Source organism: Kryptolebias marmoratus, linkage group LG15, assembly GCF_001649575.2.
Source record: "Kryptolebias marmoratus isolate JLee-2015 linkage group LG15, ASM164957v2, whole genome shotgun sequence".
Lineage (NCBI taxonomy): Eukaryota > Metazoa > Chordata > Actinopteri > Cyprinodontiformes > Rivulidae > Kryptolebias > Kryptolebias marmoratus.
The window spans coordinates 8,443,255-8,461,013 of NC_051444.1; the positions used below are offsets into that span (position 1 = coordinate 8,443,255).

Sequence of the window (17,759 nt, forward strand, 5' to 3'; positions counted from 1 at the left end):
AATCATCAAAATTAAACGAAATAAACATTTGAAATATATGAGTTTGTATGTAATGTATGAATATAATATACAAGTTTCACTTTTTAAATGGAATTACTGAAATCAATCTACTTTTTCATGATATTCTAATTTTATGACCAGCACCTGTAGGTCCAAAAACTAATATGGCTTGTGTTGTCGTTTCAATTGGTTTATTAGAAAATTTTCACACTTTAATCATTTTGAGAGTCAGAAGTCTCAGCCTCTGTTGTTTTGTTGCTCAAAAGCTGAACGTTTGGGAACTTTTAGGCTAAATGTTTAACAGCAGAAAGCGACTAATGTAAAAAAAAAAAAAACAGGTGAGCAAAAAAATGTTTTTTTCCTAAAATATAAAAATATTAATATATTGTAATTACTATTGAAACAAACAGAATATTATATGTTCTGTACAAAACGATTAAATACAGTATGATCAGTATACATTCTTGTGTATAAAAAAACAACATATATTGGAAATAGAAACATTATTGTAAACATTATTATTTCTAACTAAGAGCTTCCAGCACCACCTGTTCAATTCATCAGAATTTACAAAACCATCCTGTATTTACAGATAATGTATGCCTATGGAAAGAGAAGTTTAAAAAAAGGGGTTTATCCAAATATTAAATGATTGGATGATAACAAAGGAGACTATTATTCAAAAACTAAAAGGGCAAAGTGTCCGTCAGTATTCTAAGACTACAGAGACAGAGTCAAACAATTAGCTACAGAATGATGTCCAACCTGTGTCCACCGTCTTCTCAGCACCAGCTGAAGGGACTCTGTTGATCTTTGGTCTTCAGTCTGATCACATCTTCACAGCAAAGAGTCGGAAGGAGCCTCCTTCTGTGTTGCTTTTGCTGAAAATAGACACAAAAAACATCTTATTTCCACCAAAGAAGAAGCAACCACAATCTAGAATGTATACTGAAAGGAAATTCCACTAAATAAGTGTAACACTTTCATGAATTTTGGAGAGCGACATGCAGAGTTTTCCATTATTCTAGTGGAAACTGCAGTACATGAAGGTTTCATGTCTGAAAGCTTCCCAGTGGACTTTTTTGGATCCATGGCTCTATTCACTTCCTCCCCAAAACTGAACTAAAATTTCCACACATCTAGAGTGATCTTATTACTTTGAATTTAACCCAGACATTGCTTCCTTGTAAAAATTTTAATAGAATTTAAAATCTTTCTTTTAAAGTACAAAGCCTTTAATGTCTAATCTCTGACTTACGTAAAGAAGCTCGTGTCTCCTGTCAGCCCACAAAAACTCTTTTGTCTCTTTGTGCAGATCTATTTGTTTTACAAGTTTTATGTATTTATTTACTTTATTTTTTTAACAAGTACAAAAGACAGAACCTTTAGTGGAACAGCTGGAGCTCAGTGGTAGAGTGGTTTTCTTGCAACGGAAGGATCAGACGTCTTAATCAAGATTAAATTAACCAACTCAAGTAATATTAAAGACTGTTCAATAAATTTCTCTCATTGGAGAAATGATATTTCTGCATGTTAGAACCACAATTATGTTTTAAACAACCATCAGTCTTTGTTGCAGCACTAATCTGAGCTGTAATGGCAATTAATGGCAATAATATAACTAATATGACAATTCAGTGAATAAATGACTTTAGAGATATACTTTAGTTGCTATACGGTTCACAAATACCTAATATCATACAGTCAGAGTGTCTCTTTTCATCACTCTAACAAACACATCTGAATAAAGCTGTGAAGAACATCAATACAAACATGATCAATGTCTAAATGACTGGTTGTTGTTGCTTTAAAAGACTGATGAAGGCTTCCTTAATGTGTTTCCTGTCTCAAAGTGTTTTAGGTTAGAAAAAATGATCACTTTTTCCTCATTATTTCTAATACACCCAACAGCTAAATGAATCAAAAGAAGCTCATCTAAAGAGTCAATATTTTTGGAATATGGTTGCAGAATGACTCACTGCTGCAGTATTTCTGGGTCTGCCTTTCTGAGTTACCACATGTGCTTGGCTTAATGATTTTAATTAGTTCGTTAGCGGACAGACCTTGAAGCAGCGGCATGATCAATAATCGTGACAGGCCAGTACGATCGGTATCCTATCACAGATAATTGTTCGTGTAGGAAAGCTGACAAATTGACTGACAGCATTTCCATCCTGGAGTAATGAGATAGGCTGTGATTATATCCTCAGCAACAAAAGGCAATCCAAGCTGCCCACAGTGGCATGATGTTGGCACAAAGAGCCAAGTCTCCTTCAGCCACTTACTGACCTCCTCTCCCAATGCCCTGAGTAAAGCCTTCACTGCTGTGCATTAAGTTTCCTAGCATTAGACTTGAATTGCCATTAGCCATTCAGCACTTTGCACACACAATTGAAATGCATGGGTAAAGTAAGCAAAGATCCCGTGTGTGGCCCATTCACACACCAAACCACACCATTACTCTTACACTCCCATATGCCAACAAGACTGGCCACAAGTGTTTCTTTGCCTGAGCTTAGTTCACCCACCGTACCCAGCCACAGACATGAGAGGGGTTTGTGAAACATGGTGTGCACAGAGACCCCATTACACAGTGTTACAGTAAACATAAATTAAGATGCTAAATAATGAATAGAAGTTGCTTTCTTTGCTTGATTTTACATTCCCGTCAAATATACTTGTCTGATTTGAGCTATTTTCAAATTAATGCCAAAAAAAACCTTCATTGTTTGAATTTCTGCATGTCAAATTTTTTTTGTGTGCTTCAATTTTCTATACCCACTTTTTCCCTCTTTTATTTTGAAAGAAAGGAATTTGTGGGTCAGTCTGGAATGAATGACTTTAAACTTTAAGGCCCATTCCTTTTGCACCAACTTGTTTTGGGTGCAAAACATTCCCTCGTTGTTTTCACAGCTAACGACTGACAGTTCTACAGCTGCCAAACACATGGGTGCCTGGGTGTTGTCACACGCCTTGTTTGGACATGCAAGTTTTTATATTTAAACACAGCTTAGTACAAGCAGTGAGTCCGCAGAGAGCCAAACGCAGCCTAAAATTATCCGTGTCTGGAATTCATAACATGCATAACTCGCAACTCTTCAACATGGTGCCTGATCGATGGACTTTTACATAATTTATAGGTGAGTAATAGGTTTTAGTAAATAACTTCAATAAGATGGGGAAACACAAATACTGTACAGGGAGGATACCTTTCAGATTGGATGTCATTTCTCAGAACTCCAGTGTAGCTTTTTCTCCTTTCCAGTGGCAGAACATCAACAAAACCACCGTCTGTTTTAACTACTCCTGCATGGATGGCTGCTTTACAAATGCTGGAGCTCTGTAAAGACAAAAAGTGGACAATGTTTACAGGTTTAACAACGACTTTTTTCCAGTACATGACATTGTTACAACTATCTTACTATCAAACACAGAATATAACACGTTTCACTGACACAGAGACGTACATTTTTCAACGCACACATACACACCGACAGACACTCAAACAGAGGAGAGTCTGCGCCAGAAATCTGGCTCCAAAATAACAAACCATAAGCTCTTATCAACAGAACAGCATCGTTCATTTTCCAAACCAAACATGGATCACACTGTACACTCCCCCAGCAGTTCTAACCAGACGTTTTATGTCTCATGTTGGACCAACATTTAGCCTCTGCTTCACTGGAGAAATAAATGTGGGTGTCTAAGACTGTAAATCATTCCTTGGCACTTTTGTTCTGAATCAGTGGGCCTTCTTTAGGGTCTCTTTGGCGCAGTGATTTCTGCCCATATGGACATGATCAAGTGGCAGTTTGATCCAAGGTACAACTCCACTAAACTCAACATGACCTTGTGTGATTGTGCAGATTTGCTGCTTTTTACAAATAAGCTGCAAGAGTAAAATATAATAAGATTTGACTGCTGTGAGTTTTGTTATTTATGTAAATTCTAATATGTAAGTGTTGAGCTGCTGATCAGCTGGATGTTCTAAAGAACACACACTGGAGATGTTTCTGCTGCAGAGAAAATCCATTCATCAACACATACAATAGTGCTGCTTTTGCCTGTAAAGTTAAGAGAGGCAGAGTTTTAAGCGGTGGGCTGCTACTGCATTTGTTGATCCTTTTCTCCTGTTCTTTTTATTTACAGAAGTGAGTTATTGTCTTTTGATTTATTTACCTAATATAAGTATTTTTTTCACATTTTTAGTGTGTTAAACTTACCTTAATGTCAAACTAAACTCCTGTATTGTATTTGAAACACATCCTGTACATTTTTCTGATGACTTGGTCACCCCAGACACAATTTGACATCTAAATGTCTTGTAATTTTACAGAACATTAAATAATTCAGATTTTTTTAGGACTAAATGAAAACATGAGCATGAAAAAAATAAATCCTGGGGGGCTTTCTTTCAATGTCATATATTTTGTAAATGTTTGTATTATAAATACTCACATCTTCATAGACGTTGTTCCCAAATACAGGAGACCAATATGAAGGCTGAGAGTTACAGCTGGGTGGACAGAAAATTCTACAAAAAAAAGCAACAATATCATTATTGTTATTATTATTTTTATTAGTTGATGCTTATGGGCTCCTTACTTAGCATTAGGAAGTAAAAGGTAATTACATGCATTGGAGGATACCATTTTTTTAAAGACTAAAAGATGTATATTTGGTACTTTTGGAAAAAACATGGCTGAATGAGTAAAGGCACCTTGGACAGTGTGAAGACGGTCTTTTGAATGGGCAGATTTCAGCAACTGTGGTGTAACAGTCAGCAGTATATTCTGTCACACAAACAGAAAAGAAAACACGTAAAACACCGGCCCAGAATCTGTTGCCTGAATATGTAAAAATGAATAAAAAAATAGCTGAGAGCCCCTCCAAATAAAGGGTAGAGACTTTCTTACCTTCTACTTTGGCCAACACAAAGGAGTTTCCAGGTTTATATTTACTGTGAAGACACAGAGGTGTTCAGAAATCAGTTTTCTGCAGAAAACTACAAACCATTAAAACCACAGCAGCAGTTTCCTCACCTCTGCCTCAATAAATGAGATTTTAATCAAAAAGTTTGGCATATACATGTGTTCTGTTTGCTGTTAGGATAAAGATGTTAGGAAGTGAGTATCATCCTGATGCAATGGATCAACTATTTCAACATTGTTAAGTAAAAAAGGGATTTTCCTGCCCACTGCTCCTGCTCTGCCTCTGTCACCATCTTTTATTGTACAGCTGTCACTTTGATCAATATAAGTCAACATAGATATGTCTTTTTGATCACTGTAAATCTAGATTCAAATCAAGAACATGCAAAATGTTAGATTTTAATTTCACTTCAAATGTATTTCTCTTGAAATAATGCATTTTGTGTGCAGTGTGGTGATGGTTTTACCAATAAATCAGCTCTGACTGGAGACTGATTGTATCTACTGCCTAGCAAAGACATAAGTCAGCCCAAATTATATCTACCTCAAAGACTCAATGCCGTTTTTTGTGGATCTGACAAAGAATGGGGTCCTGTCTGTCCTTTTGACTTCAACCAGCCCTCCATTGTTGTCAATAATCCCAGCATGGATAGCAGCTCGGCAAATGCTTGATTGCTGTAAGAAAAAGATATTAAAAACTAAGTATCCAATAATCTTGTAAGTTCCTGCATGATAGAAGATGCTGGTGTAGATTATCAGTCATCTAAAACATGGCAAATCCTAAGAGCTTATTTTCAAAAAAAGGTTTGTAGGATAATGATGCAAAATCTTTGTTTTTCTGTTGGATAGACTCACCGTATCATAAATACCACTTCCCCAAACTTTTGCTTTCTTATTCAAACAATTTGCAGGACATCTGTGTCTACAGAGGAAGAAAGTCAGTTAATAGTAGAGAGGAAATATGTGCTAAATGAACAAATAATTCAAGATTTTACACCAAACAGCCTTACCTGTTGCAGGTTGCCCCTTTGCACTTATCTCGCAGTCTAGTCTCACACTTAATGTTGTGAACTGCAAGGACAACGCGCTAAATTAATAAGAAGGGCAAAATATAAAAAGCTTTAAATCATTTTTGAGTGTTCCTGTGACTACCGAGATAGGGGTTGCTTGGAGTCTTTCCAGGCGATGTCCTGGGAGTGGCAGGTCTCGAAGAGGAGTGCACAGGTTTTCTGGGAGTTTTGGGAGCTGGTCTGGAGGTGGTACGAGGTGGCAGTGGTACCTGAGGCTTTTCCACCTCGTTCATGTCCTCAGTCTCTGAGCGCTGAGAGTCTGGAAGTGAACAAACAAGTAGAGTTCATATTGCTGTATTTACAGATTTAATGAGAAAGGTTTACTGTAACGAGTTAAATGCTTGAATCTTTTATTCAAATCACCATGCCTGATGTGGTTTTGTGAAGCTTCATTGTCAAGTTCATAGATGGAAGTGTGAACAAACACAAATAAAACCAGCGGCTTCACAGGAACACATTTAAGTCAGTGAGCACAACTGATATGTGAACATGGCTTTGGAGAGTTGTTAGATCTTTTCACAAAAGTGTTTTGCAATATGGCACAAAGTGAAGCCCTTCTTGAAATTGCCTCTGAGCTTTCATAAATGTACCAATTAAGCCGGCCATGTCTGATGTCTATGTGAACTTACACAGTGAAGCTGGCATCACAGAATCAGGGAGAATCAGTAGAGTGTAAACTCAGCACTGCTGATGTGGAGCACTTTGCATAACATGCGTGTCAAACATCTCCTATTCCAAATCCTGTGGCCAGCAACTTGAACAGACTATTTATCATCACTAAATCACACCATGATGCTAGGTTACCCCTACATATATCAAGCATTTCAGCTCTGTCGCTACTTTCTTTGGTGGCTCAGAGGCAAAACAGAGGTAGGTTGACTTCAACCCTCCATGCCACCTTGGCCCTTTCGTACAGTAAATCAGACCTGGCTTGAATGTGTTTTGTGAAAGAACAGCTTGTGACCTCCAACAGCTTACAAGCTTAAAAATTACCCATCAAAACTGAAGAAGGCAGTTGAAAAAGTCTTGAAAAATAAAAATAAGGAAATCAAGCAATAAAGTACAACTTCTAGGCACTCAATGACGGAGAAGATACACTTTAGCCTCCTTTGGTGTGGACGTTGTGCTTTGTAACTTGGCAAATCTTTAATGTGCACAAAAGCAATATTACAAACTGAAGTACATGAACAAAAAATAATAATTTGGCCACTTAAACACTAATGAATTAAACTCTAATAAGTTGTCTCACCTTTGTAGCACAAGTTGTTTCTACATCCTCCTCCATAGCTGGGAGGACACTGGGAACAGGGTCGACCATGTTGATATGGGGCCTCTCCAATCCAGTTTCCCCTGCACGCATTGTAAACAATTCACAGCTTGACTAAATGTAAAACAAATCAATATAGATCATTGCCTTGTAATTACAGCCTTTACTCAACATTCTGAAAAGTTTTTAGATCAACAAAATAATTAAAATACTTTTCATTCTTCCCCTTGTGCTTCATGCTTTATTATTAATGTTTATCCTTAATTATGGGTCATTTTAATGGCAACAATGTGTCAAAATGTCTAAAATAACTAATGTGACATACTTGCAGTACAACTATGTGAGACTTATAAGAAGGCAGAGTAGGACTGGGGCTGTTGATGAATGGTTGATTTTAGGAGAATATTGATCTTACTTTGGGGAATAGTTGCACACAAGGTAAACAGCGTTCTCCCAGATTTCTCCCCACACGTTCATCGCTGGACACACGTGGACAGCACAGCCCACTCGGTTGGTGGTTGCCCAGACCAGCTGCAAGGAGGAAAAGTAAATAAATGGCCAAACTTAGTTGGCACATGGAGTTTCTAAATAAAATATACACTGAAAAGTAAACTGCAAAAATTGTGTGCTAACATTCTAACCTTATAGCTTAACTCTAAAGAAACAAGCCTTTGCTTTGGTCACAAACTGGGGAAGTGGGAGGAAACAGTTGCTGCAGTAGAGTTACAGACAAATTATGTGGCGTTTGATGGGAAATACAATGCAGCATATTTGAAAAACCTCCCCACATCTTCCTCCCAAACATGTGCTCTCCCTCCTCAGGAATGTTCATCTTTTTCCTTGGATGCTTATGGGCCTCTGGAGATACTGAGTCAGCACATAGACTAACATGTCCTGGTAAATCCAGCAAAGGTTGCAATGAAGTGTGACTGCTGAAATTGCAGATATATCAAAGACATATAAGACAGGCACAAGTGGAGGATGCTCATATTTGGCACTGCCCCCCTGTCAGTATCTTCAAAGGACTCTAGGTCAAGCAGTACAGGATGTCTGGTGTGCCTGACTAGCAGATGAAAGTGATCGGGTTTCAAAGTGGGCAAAGAGTGGAGAGTGGATGTTTTTATAAAATTATTCCAGCAGCTACAAAGCAAAGTCTTAGGGAAAAGAATGTCAGCTCTCCTACGTATTTCTTATCCACACTTTTTCTTTTCATTTCTGTATTTTGCTCCAGGCAAATCTTCTAGCAGGTAAGAACAAAGTCAACTTTATTAAAACACTATATACATTGCACAAGAAGGTCCATCACTCAATTGTCCTACCTGGGTATAATGGGTACACATAGGCCCAGAGCAGCGTTCTGGGCACCAAGGGTTGCACTCGTGAGCGTAGGGATAGGTGTAATCTTTTACTTCATCATACCAGGCCTGGACATGGAAGGCAGGTGAGCGGTATCTGCAGGACCAATGCATTCACACACACAGACAAACACAAACAGACAAACAGTAGGCTCAGTCATAGGCCATCCAGCTACCAAGTGTGGGAGGGAAATATCTGAGGGAGCTGCCAGGTGCTTTGGCTAGACTTGAGAAACGCTGCATGAATCTCCTTCTCTTCCCCCTCTCTTCAGTGCTCAAACGATGAGTTCAAATTTGACCTGGCGCAAAGAACTGCAGGCTGTTCCCACATAACAAGGGAAATTAAATCAAGTTTTTTTTTTAAAAATGATTCAAATCTAAACATGGCTTCATAGCCCAATAAATCAATTTGAACTCCTACTATAAACATCTCTTTACGGTATTGAAAATGCTGAGCTAATAAATGGAAAGGAGAAGGAGAGTGGGGGGAAAAAAAATGACTCAACATCAGGGTTTTCTGGCAAAGGGACTTTGAAAAAGGGGAGAGTACAAAGATGGAAAGGTGGTTGGAAGAATGGGAGCAGATTCCTGGAAAGGCACCTGCTGCAAAAGCCAGATGTCGCTGAATATAGAAGCCAGCTGTGTCTGTCCACTCGGGGACATACTCCCATGTCATCATGCTGGTCTTTACTTCTCTCTACAAGTTCTGAAGGAGATTTGGGAATGGACTCTAAGATCTTGTAATCATTCACGGTATAATTTATCAGGATCACTTTAGTCGATCACTCCAGCTCATCGTCATGATCTAAAAGTTTCTCTAGCTGACGGTTTGCAAGAGAATCCTAATGTTGTCTTTATGTGCAGGACATAACAACAGTGCAAATAATAACACAACAGGCCATTATAGTTAATCTGACTAAGTTTAAAGATTTTTATTTTTGGCTACATTTAACTAAAAAGGAAGGAAAAAAGTAAATACTTGCAAAGCCTTTCTATAAGGCTGGTAGTTTAATGCTTTGGTGTTGCTACTTAATAGATGGATCAGGCAATCTGGTCAAAATAAACAGCATAATACGAAAGAGAATATCATTAATGCAGTTTTTTTTTCACTTTATGGTAGTATCCAAGTCGATTTTCTTTTCTTTGTTCTTTAGCTGCTGGTATTTTCCATTTAACAGCAGGCAGGATCATCTGCTCATCATCACTGTTTTGTTTGAAGTTGCAGCATAAACTAATAAATTGCCATTTTTAGATTTGCAGGGTATTCATGTTTTATGATTTTTTTCAGTACATGCTCAAATATCTTTAAACTGCACGTATGAATTTGGAAATTATTCAAATCTTCAGAGAACAAAAGTACTAGTGAGTTTAGGCTTTGGTGTACTTGCAGAAAAATTGTTTTATTGGAAAAAAATATATTTTTTTATGACAAGTCATTGATCCATTATTTTTGTGTTATTGCATCTTATTTGGGAACTGAGCTGAGGTGGTCCTAAAAAGGGTACGAAATGAGGAAGTGTTGGCAGAGTCGAGCGCTCCCACGCCATGATGCAAGAGAAAAGAGTCACAACTTTCTGGAAATTAACTTCAAACAGCAGAAAAAAAACTTCCTCTTGGTCTAAATTGTAAATGTGGTCAAGAAAAAGTTAATAAAAAACATTATCAACAACTTGGAGCATTATGACAAAAATCAATATCTGAATTCAATCAAAAATCTGGAGATAGAACTAAAAAATCTGAGTAACTGTAAAAAAATAAATAAATTTCAGGCTCAAGAAAGGGAAGTCATTGCAAATAGAGGACAGGTCCAAAATCCCAGTGGAAACACTCAAAAGTATGACGGTATTTACAAGAACTGATTTTGTTGCTGGAACGACAAAGAACGGGTTTTTCTGCTGATTATTGAGAAGTGCATGAATAATTCCGGACATGACATTTTTTCAGTAAAAATATGAGCAAAACTCAGAAACAGTCAGACTTCATCATTATTATTTCCAACACAAAATCCGCCCCTTTTTTCACAATCACATCTGGAGCAAATTGGTAGAAAAACTCACCAATAAACCAACATTTCCTTCACTTAGGACTTGTGACAACTTGAAACAAGAAACTGACCCTGAATCTTTTAAAATAATAAGTTTACTTCATATTTAATTGAGAGAGACCGATTAAGTGTAAGAGCTGTCCCCTCCCAGCAAGAAGGTCACAGGATCACCTCCAAGCCTGAGGCTTTTCTGGGTGGAGTTTACATGTTCTCCCTGTGCATGCGTGGGTTTACCCTGGGTAATCCGGTTTTATCCAACAGACCAAAAACACACATTAGGTTATTTGGTAACTCTAAATTGTCCCTAGGTGTGAGTGAAAGTTAAAATGGTTGTCTGTCTTGATGTGGCCCTGTGATGGACTGGAGACCTGTCCTGCCTGTCTCCCACACAGTGACTGCTGGAGACAGGCACCAGCTCCCCACGACCCAAAAAGGAGAAGTGGGTAAAGAAAACGAATGGATGGATGATTAAACAAAAATGAAAGGAACTATTTACCCATAAATATCTCCAATCTAATTAAAAAGGGATTGGGGAATTAGCCTTTAGGTAATATTATAGCCATTGGTTTTGAATTATCAGTATAATAATTTAAATTTACACATTACATATCTAATATGTCTGGGAATGTAATTTAGTCTCACCTGCCCCAGTGAACTGCCAGGTTTTGTCCAATCGACATAAGCAGGTCCTGAGGCCCGTGGTCCCACTGACACACCTCTGCCCAGTGAGTGGCAGAACGCTCCAACTCATCGTCCCAAACCTGCACACACACAAGGTAACACATGTGTCACAATTTACTGCATATACGCAAAAACTTTGCAGTGATTCAGTAGAATCCACAGAAAGTTCTGACTCAGTAAATTATTAACCTCAACCTCTTCAAGGCCTCTCCCCCTACATTTCCTTCCTTCCTAATAAGCTGAAACAGAGCTCTGCGCACATTAGGCTTCAGTGATAATATTCAAGCTGGACTGCTGGCATCTGGCTCTGGTCCACTACAAATCTCCAGCAATCACAGCTGAAATATCCACATTTCCTAAGTGGGATTCTTTGAAACAACAATGTGAAAAGAGGGAAGGAAAGCAGAGAGGACATGGTGAAGGGGAGAGTGAAAAAAAAAAAAAAAAAGCAGAGAAGACTTCGTACAGCGTGGCCCCTTGAAGTACATCCCCTCAGTAAATTTCCAGCCTTTTGGTGGTCATTAAAACATGCACACACAGACACCGCTGTAACCCCAAACACCCTTTTACTAACGCTAACACACACTCGACCTGTTCTCTGGAATATGAGAGAGCAGTGAATCCACAGAGACTTTCCTCCGCTCTGTAACCACAGCCCAAAGACACACAGGCTGCTGCTGATTCTCTTAACTTCATGGAACAGGTCGTGAGGGATCTTCTGTGTGTATCAACAATAATCCCTCACCCTCCTCCAGCCAGAAATGTTCCACACAGGCCTCTAATTTTCCCATCGGCCCCTTCCTTCCCCCCTCACTCTCCTGTGTTCTCCAGAGCCGAGCTGTTTGCAGGTAGGACAGAGTCAGCATTCTTACGTTGCCTGTAAAGGACTGGCACAGCAGGCTGGCAGCAGGTCAGCTTTCATGACTGCATGTTTCCAGCTGAGAAGATTGTTTTTATACCACCTTGACTTTTCTGGGCAGAATAAAACTTTAGACACACTAATTACAGGCCTTGTTTCATTGTTCGTTAGTGCTGACACAGAATACTTTTGATCTTTACATGTTTAAAAGAAAAGCTGGGTTCATGTAACACATCTCACCATGTACTCCATGTTTGAGGCTGTGGGGTAAACACTGCCTCTCAGCTTGTTGTGCAGCTGCAGGATCTCTTCGCGGTCAGACCAGAGAATGGCCCGCCGGGTCCTGTTTCCGGCTGTGCTGCTCACACCGTTCTGGTCCGTTTCCTGCTCGTAGCGGCTCAGCAGCTCCCTCAGTTCCTTGGAGTCGGGCAGGAAGAGGGAAAACGTGTCCGTGACACAGAGCAGGAGGAGAGAGGGGATGAGGAGCCAAGCTGCAGCAGAGTGGGTCATTTTGACACCTTGGGCTGTCTGGGCTGTTCCTTCAGACAACAGTAGACTGCTCAGAGGCCAAACAACCTGAAGAGAGGAAATCTTTAATGAGACTTTACCAAAAGGAAACAAGTATTTAAAAAATGTGTGCAGACAGGCAAAACCTTCGTCAGGGACGCTTCCAGCGACGCAGAAACAATCTTAGTCAGCAAAACCTTCATTAATTGACCATTAATCGATAATATCATAATTCTTCTTTCTCTTCCTTTTGCTGCCTTAAATTTTTACCAACACTGATTTGGTCTTCTATGAGACAAAGTAATCTGAAGCAGTATATGGTTAACGATGACGAGGTCTATCGATGAGCCCGTTGGAATCGAGGAGTCCAACAGTTCTCATGTTTTGGTACATATTTATACTCATATTTGTTAAGAAAAATATCCAGCTAGGGTTTGTTTTAGCAATATAACTGGAAAAAAACCTTGACAACAGGGTGTATTTTACACATTCTTCTGGAAAATATAACTAATATTTAAATATAGCTGACTAAGGCCAGCCTAATGTAGGTCAATAACGTGACTCAAGCTTCCACAATGGTTTTCAGCAGACTCAGCCAAGTGCTTTGTTTACAAAAAGTGAGGACCCACATTTCAGAATTGCATATTAATATATTTGGAAAACTACTGGAGTAAACTCCTTCAAACTGCATCATTTGATATAGTTCAGGATAACTTTTTTATGTTTTATTTTTACCTTTAAGGCTGCTTGGTAAGTACTTTCACAAAGCTTTTACTTTTTTTGTTTGTTTTGTTTTCTGTTTCAGCCATTTTTAACACAGTATGAGTGATGATGCATTGACAAGCATTTTATTAATATCATTATTATAATGCCTGAATGAAACTCCTTGTAAAGCCTCAACATTTCACTCCTAACACATCCCTTTCAGAAGCAACATCTGATTCCGTATCAGACTTCTCTCCTGCGAGCAACAAGGTGGTCTAAAACTCAAAGCACAGTTTCATATAGAAAGAGGAGCAGTTCAGTGAGATCAGAGATGAACAAAAATAAATAGATAAACCAAGGTCTAACTTCAACTGGTTGCTCCTGTGCTTGGATCCTTTCACCCCTTTCCTTTTGGCTGTAAAGGCAGCTTGAGGTCTGGCACGGCTCTGTGTCAACACGCCGTGCCAGGCTCTAGGCACCACACCCTTCTCCTCTCCCTCTGCCATGTCTTCCCACTCACCCTCCACCAGCTCCTCCGTCTGAGCTCTTCGCATGGCTCTCATACATTTTATACCAGAGTGACAGACTGAGGGGAAGACCTGTCTACACTTCCTTGTTGGGTCTTCTGTCACACTACTGACTGCTGTCTGATCCAAAGAGGGGCTTATTTACCTGTCCTCACCTCAGGGCTGAATACAAACAACTTATTCTCAATAAAAAGCTGTTTGAACAATCGTTACATTTAGATCTTTAGGCTCATTTTTAAAAAAGACTGATCACCTTTAATTTTTGTTTTTATTTTCACAATAAAAAAATCCATGTCTTTTGATATAATGAGGCTTCCACATCATTTAAAAGCAAACACTTGAACACTCAATAGCTGAAATAATATTTTCTGTTGGGGTACAACTGCAGTTTCTCACCTACTTTTTTTCCACTTGGAGAAATAATGATTAAGGGTGCCTAATTATCAGCTAGAATTACAGTCAGATAAAATATTCTAAGTTCATGAAGTAAATACATCAACTGGCATGATTGCTGATAAACATCAAAAAGTAAAAATTGGTTTAAAGTTAAATGTGCTCAATATCTCACCTTTTCTTCCTCAGTAAGTATTCAACTGCTTGGGTATTTCAGTGGAGTTTCCAATGTGCGCTGGAGACCTGCTTTATTTCCTTATTAGAGGAGCTGCTGCTGCTTTTTGGCGATGTTCCTGAGACACACACGAGCTGTGTGATTCCTGAGTAACGCTCAGAGCCTTATATAGCTTGAGAAGGAGACCCCTGATGAGCAGAGGGGAGAAAAAAATGACTGTCTCTCCCTTCGCCAGCCTCCCTGTTCTTGGCACACAGCACGCTGTACGCAAACTGATGTCAGAAGGAAACTTAAAAAAAAGAGATGTAAATCATCATGCTGTCAAACAAACCAATCAGTAACAGGCAGCTTGATCGCCATCACTGGAGTTTTGTATCTTTAAAATAATGTCTCAAAGGAAGCAGAGACCTCAAACAGCGCAGAAGATGATTCAACTTTTTATAGGCAATCTTCAGAAAACGATGACATTTGCTTTATGATTAAAATATCCGTTACAAATGTCCTATAGGTCTGTGTTTACATTAGTTAATGTAAGAAGCTTTATGATTTGGCTTCTGTGTATAATTCTTAAAACCAATATAAATAAAATCCAGAAAGGAGCCTGAGCTCCAATCCAATGAACTGAAGTGGAAAGGTGATCTGTAGTACGATTAGTCTAAATGAAAAATCATTTCATTGACTGGATTTCATTATTCATGGACGTGACATTCAACTTTATTCAGTTTTTAAAAATCTTTTCCCTCTGACACAGCTGATGGATAGCTATAGGAAAAGGCAGCTTTTCTACAGGAACCAAAAATTAACCAGGTCCATTTAAATTTCCAGTTCACAAAAGAGCTCTTCATTAGGCGGGCAGAGCATAACGAGGGGGGGGCGTGACCCAGAATATTCTGCAGAGCTGTCTTGTGACCCAAATAGTTTACATTTTTCTCCATGCGTTCATGTCTTTTTTTAACCAACTCAGATATTTACAATAGCATGACCAGACAGGATAAAAACCAGCAAACTGATTTATTTTTTTCCCATGAAGCTTCTGCCATTGTGGGCTCTGAACTCAGAGTAAAAATACTGAAAGGTTAGCTCACAATGCCTCAGCTGTCCTTAAATATTATGCAGAAATGCTAAAGTGCAGTGATGATTTGTAGAGACAAAGATAGGTGATGGAGCTTCTGGTTTGGCCCTGGTCTTTTCCTAAAAGTCATTCTAACCACACTTTGCTTCCTTGTGTGTGACAGTTTGTCATCAGAAATAGTCTTTATTCAATAAGACGGTCTTTCTTTGAGAGATCTAATCCATCTCTTTTGGAAAAATATATTTTTTTTATCCGGTTCATGGCCTTTTATTTACTTGCAACATCAGATCACTGCACACATTTCCTGCAGTAACTCAACATGTGAAGCAGGCACAAAATCATTTATTACATGAAAATAATGCAAACATTAAATCAAACGCTGACGGTTTGAGTTTGCTGAAGCTGTTGTCACAAGCTGATAGATGGTAAACCCATTAACGTGGCAAAATCCTGCAAAGTTCTCATAAGCATTTGATAACTGATCAAAAACAGAACCATTTTGATCAGATTGTTAATCAGTTATATAATTGATCTTCCATAACAGTTATGTAACATCAACAGGATCCAGTTTTTCAATCATCTTAGAGCAACTTCTTCCTTGTTTTTGAATTATTGAGGGAGAACAAACTGGTTTCCTGGAACCTGCATCCCATCCATCACAAGTGAGGGGTCAGATTTACATTTTGCACTCAAAATACTGAGAGCATTTATAAACTAAGAAAAGTAACTTAGAAATAAAGGCAATATTTTGCTTCCAGGTACAAATATAAGGTTAAATCACCTACAATGTATTTATTTTGTTCTCTCATTTTATATTATTCAATATTTCACACAAAAACAGCCTTTTAAAAGGGATTTTTTTTCTTCTTCTGTGTTTCTGTTAGTTGCAAAATGTGACAGTTTTAGGAGCCATCCTTGAAAGATCAAGCAGATATGGCATCTAAAAAGCCTGGAGACCAACCAAAGTACACTTTGACGTAAGGAACCAAATGTTAACTGGATTGCTATAAAACCTCCATGAAGCAGTATGTGCCAAAGGTTACTGTTCTTTACAGAGCATTTCTTGACTCAGATCTTTACTCTTGCAGAGATGCTGAGGAGGTCATGGGAGTTTCTCTGTCTGGTCCATAGGCTTACAACTTTGTTCCTCCAAGTGTTTTGTGAGAAGTGCTGTAGAAGTGTGAGGTGCTTTGGTAACTTTTGTGGATTATCCTATTTCTGTTTAACCAAAACAAGAGCTTTGTCCACATTCCTGTCCCAAATTTGAGCTTGTTCCCAGTGGGGACTGGACTCCTCCAGGGCTGTTCCCCGTCTCCGATCCTAAGGCAGCTCAGGGAGAGAAAGGCATCTGGTTTGGGAACCTCAGGGTGTCATCTCTGATTTCTGCAGGTGACGTGGTTTTGTTGGGAGCTTTCCACCCTATGACCCTCAGTGAGCACTGGGACAGTTTGCAGCCAAGATGAGAGTCAGCTCCTTTAAATCTGAGGTCACAGCTCTCAACCAGAAAAAAAAGGAGGATGCTTCCTCCAGACTCGTGCCTGCCACATACAGAAGAGTTGAAGCATCTTGGTGTTGTGGTCACAAGCTATGGCAGGACAGAGCAAGACCTGGACTGAGTGATCCATCAACTTGCTTGAAATACTATATATTCTTTTTGGCAAGGAATATCTTGGGATCCCCAAAGAGAAACTAGAGAGTATCGCTGAGGAGAGGCATAATGTCCGTCCTTGACCTGATGCCTCCACAACCAGACCTGAGATGACAATGGACAGACTGAGGAAGGGATGACTTTTGAGTGCCTTCATTTGACCAAACAATACCGACGACACCACTTAGATCCATGCAGAACAAGTAAAAAGCTGAAATAGCAATTCTGTTCATTTGAACCTGCCTCCATAATAATCGCTCTAAAAGCATTTATTAATTATATCCAAATAAAGTTTATAAAACAGAATTCCCCTAGTTGTTATTGATTTTAATTTTTAGATCAAGAATAGTTCTGACAGTAGTGGATCTGTATCCTTTAGGCTTATTTGTTTGTTCTCTGTAAACCAACTAATAGATAAACCACCTTTTAAAGTGCATTTTTCCAGTCCTGAGCCAGCTACTTTCAACAGTCTAACAATGACTTATCTTAGCCCTGACAAGTTGTTTTTTTCTTCTAAAATAGTCA

General features: G+C 38.8%; 1 protein-coding gene across 1 annotated transcript; it reads right to left on the reverse strand.

Moving 5' to 3' along the window:
- Positions 1 to 369: 369 nt before the first annotated feature.
- crispld2 (cysteine-rich secretory protein LCCL domain containing 2) lies at positions 370 to 14,669 on the reverse strand. Its single transcript, XM_017441220.3, has 15 exons — positions 14,515 to 14,669; positions 12,448 to 12,783; positions 11,310 to 11,428; positions 8,588 to 8,720; positions 7,684 to 7,799; positions 7,251 to 7,351; positions 6,084 to 6,260; positions 5,942 to 6,002; positions 5,787 to 5,853; positions 5,476 to 5,606; positions 4,917 to 4,960; positions 4,721 to 4,793; positions 4,459 to 4,534; positions 3,210 to 3,340; positions 370 to 881 (listed from the first exon to the last, which is right to left on the reverse strand). The coding sequence occupies exons 2-15, from the start codon at positions 12,715 to 12,717 to the stop codon at positions 830 to 832; spliced, it is 1,551 nt and encodes a 516-aa protein (XP_017296709.1). The 5' UTR covers positions 12,718 to 12,783; positions 14,515 to 14,669; the 3' UTR covers positions 370 to 829.
- Positions 14,670 to 17,759: the final 3,090 nt, after the last annotated feature.

What these genes read in the sequence shown, in the direction of transcription:
- crispld2 (XM_017441220.3), bottom strand. Translation starts at nt 12,717, where the DNA reads ATGACCCACTCTGCTGCAGCTTGGCTCCTCATCCCCTCTCTCCTCCTG. An exon ending in TCCAAGCAACCCCTATCTCG is followed by an intron (nt 6,003 to 6,083) that starts GTAGTCACAGGA and finishes TTGTCCTTGCAG; the next exon opens with TTCACAACATTAAGTGTGAG. An exon ending in GGAACAACGTCTATGAAGAT is followed by an intron (nt 3,341 to 4,458) that starts GTGAGTATTTAT and finishes TTGTCTTTACAG; the next exon opens with AGCTCCAGCATTTGTAAAGC.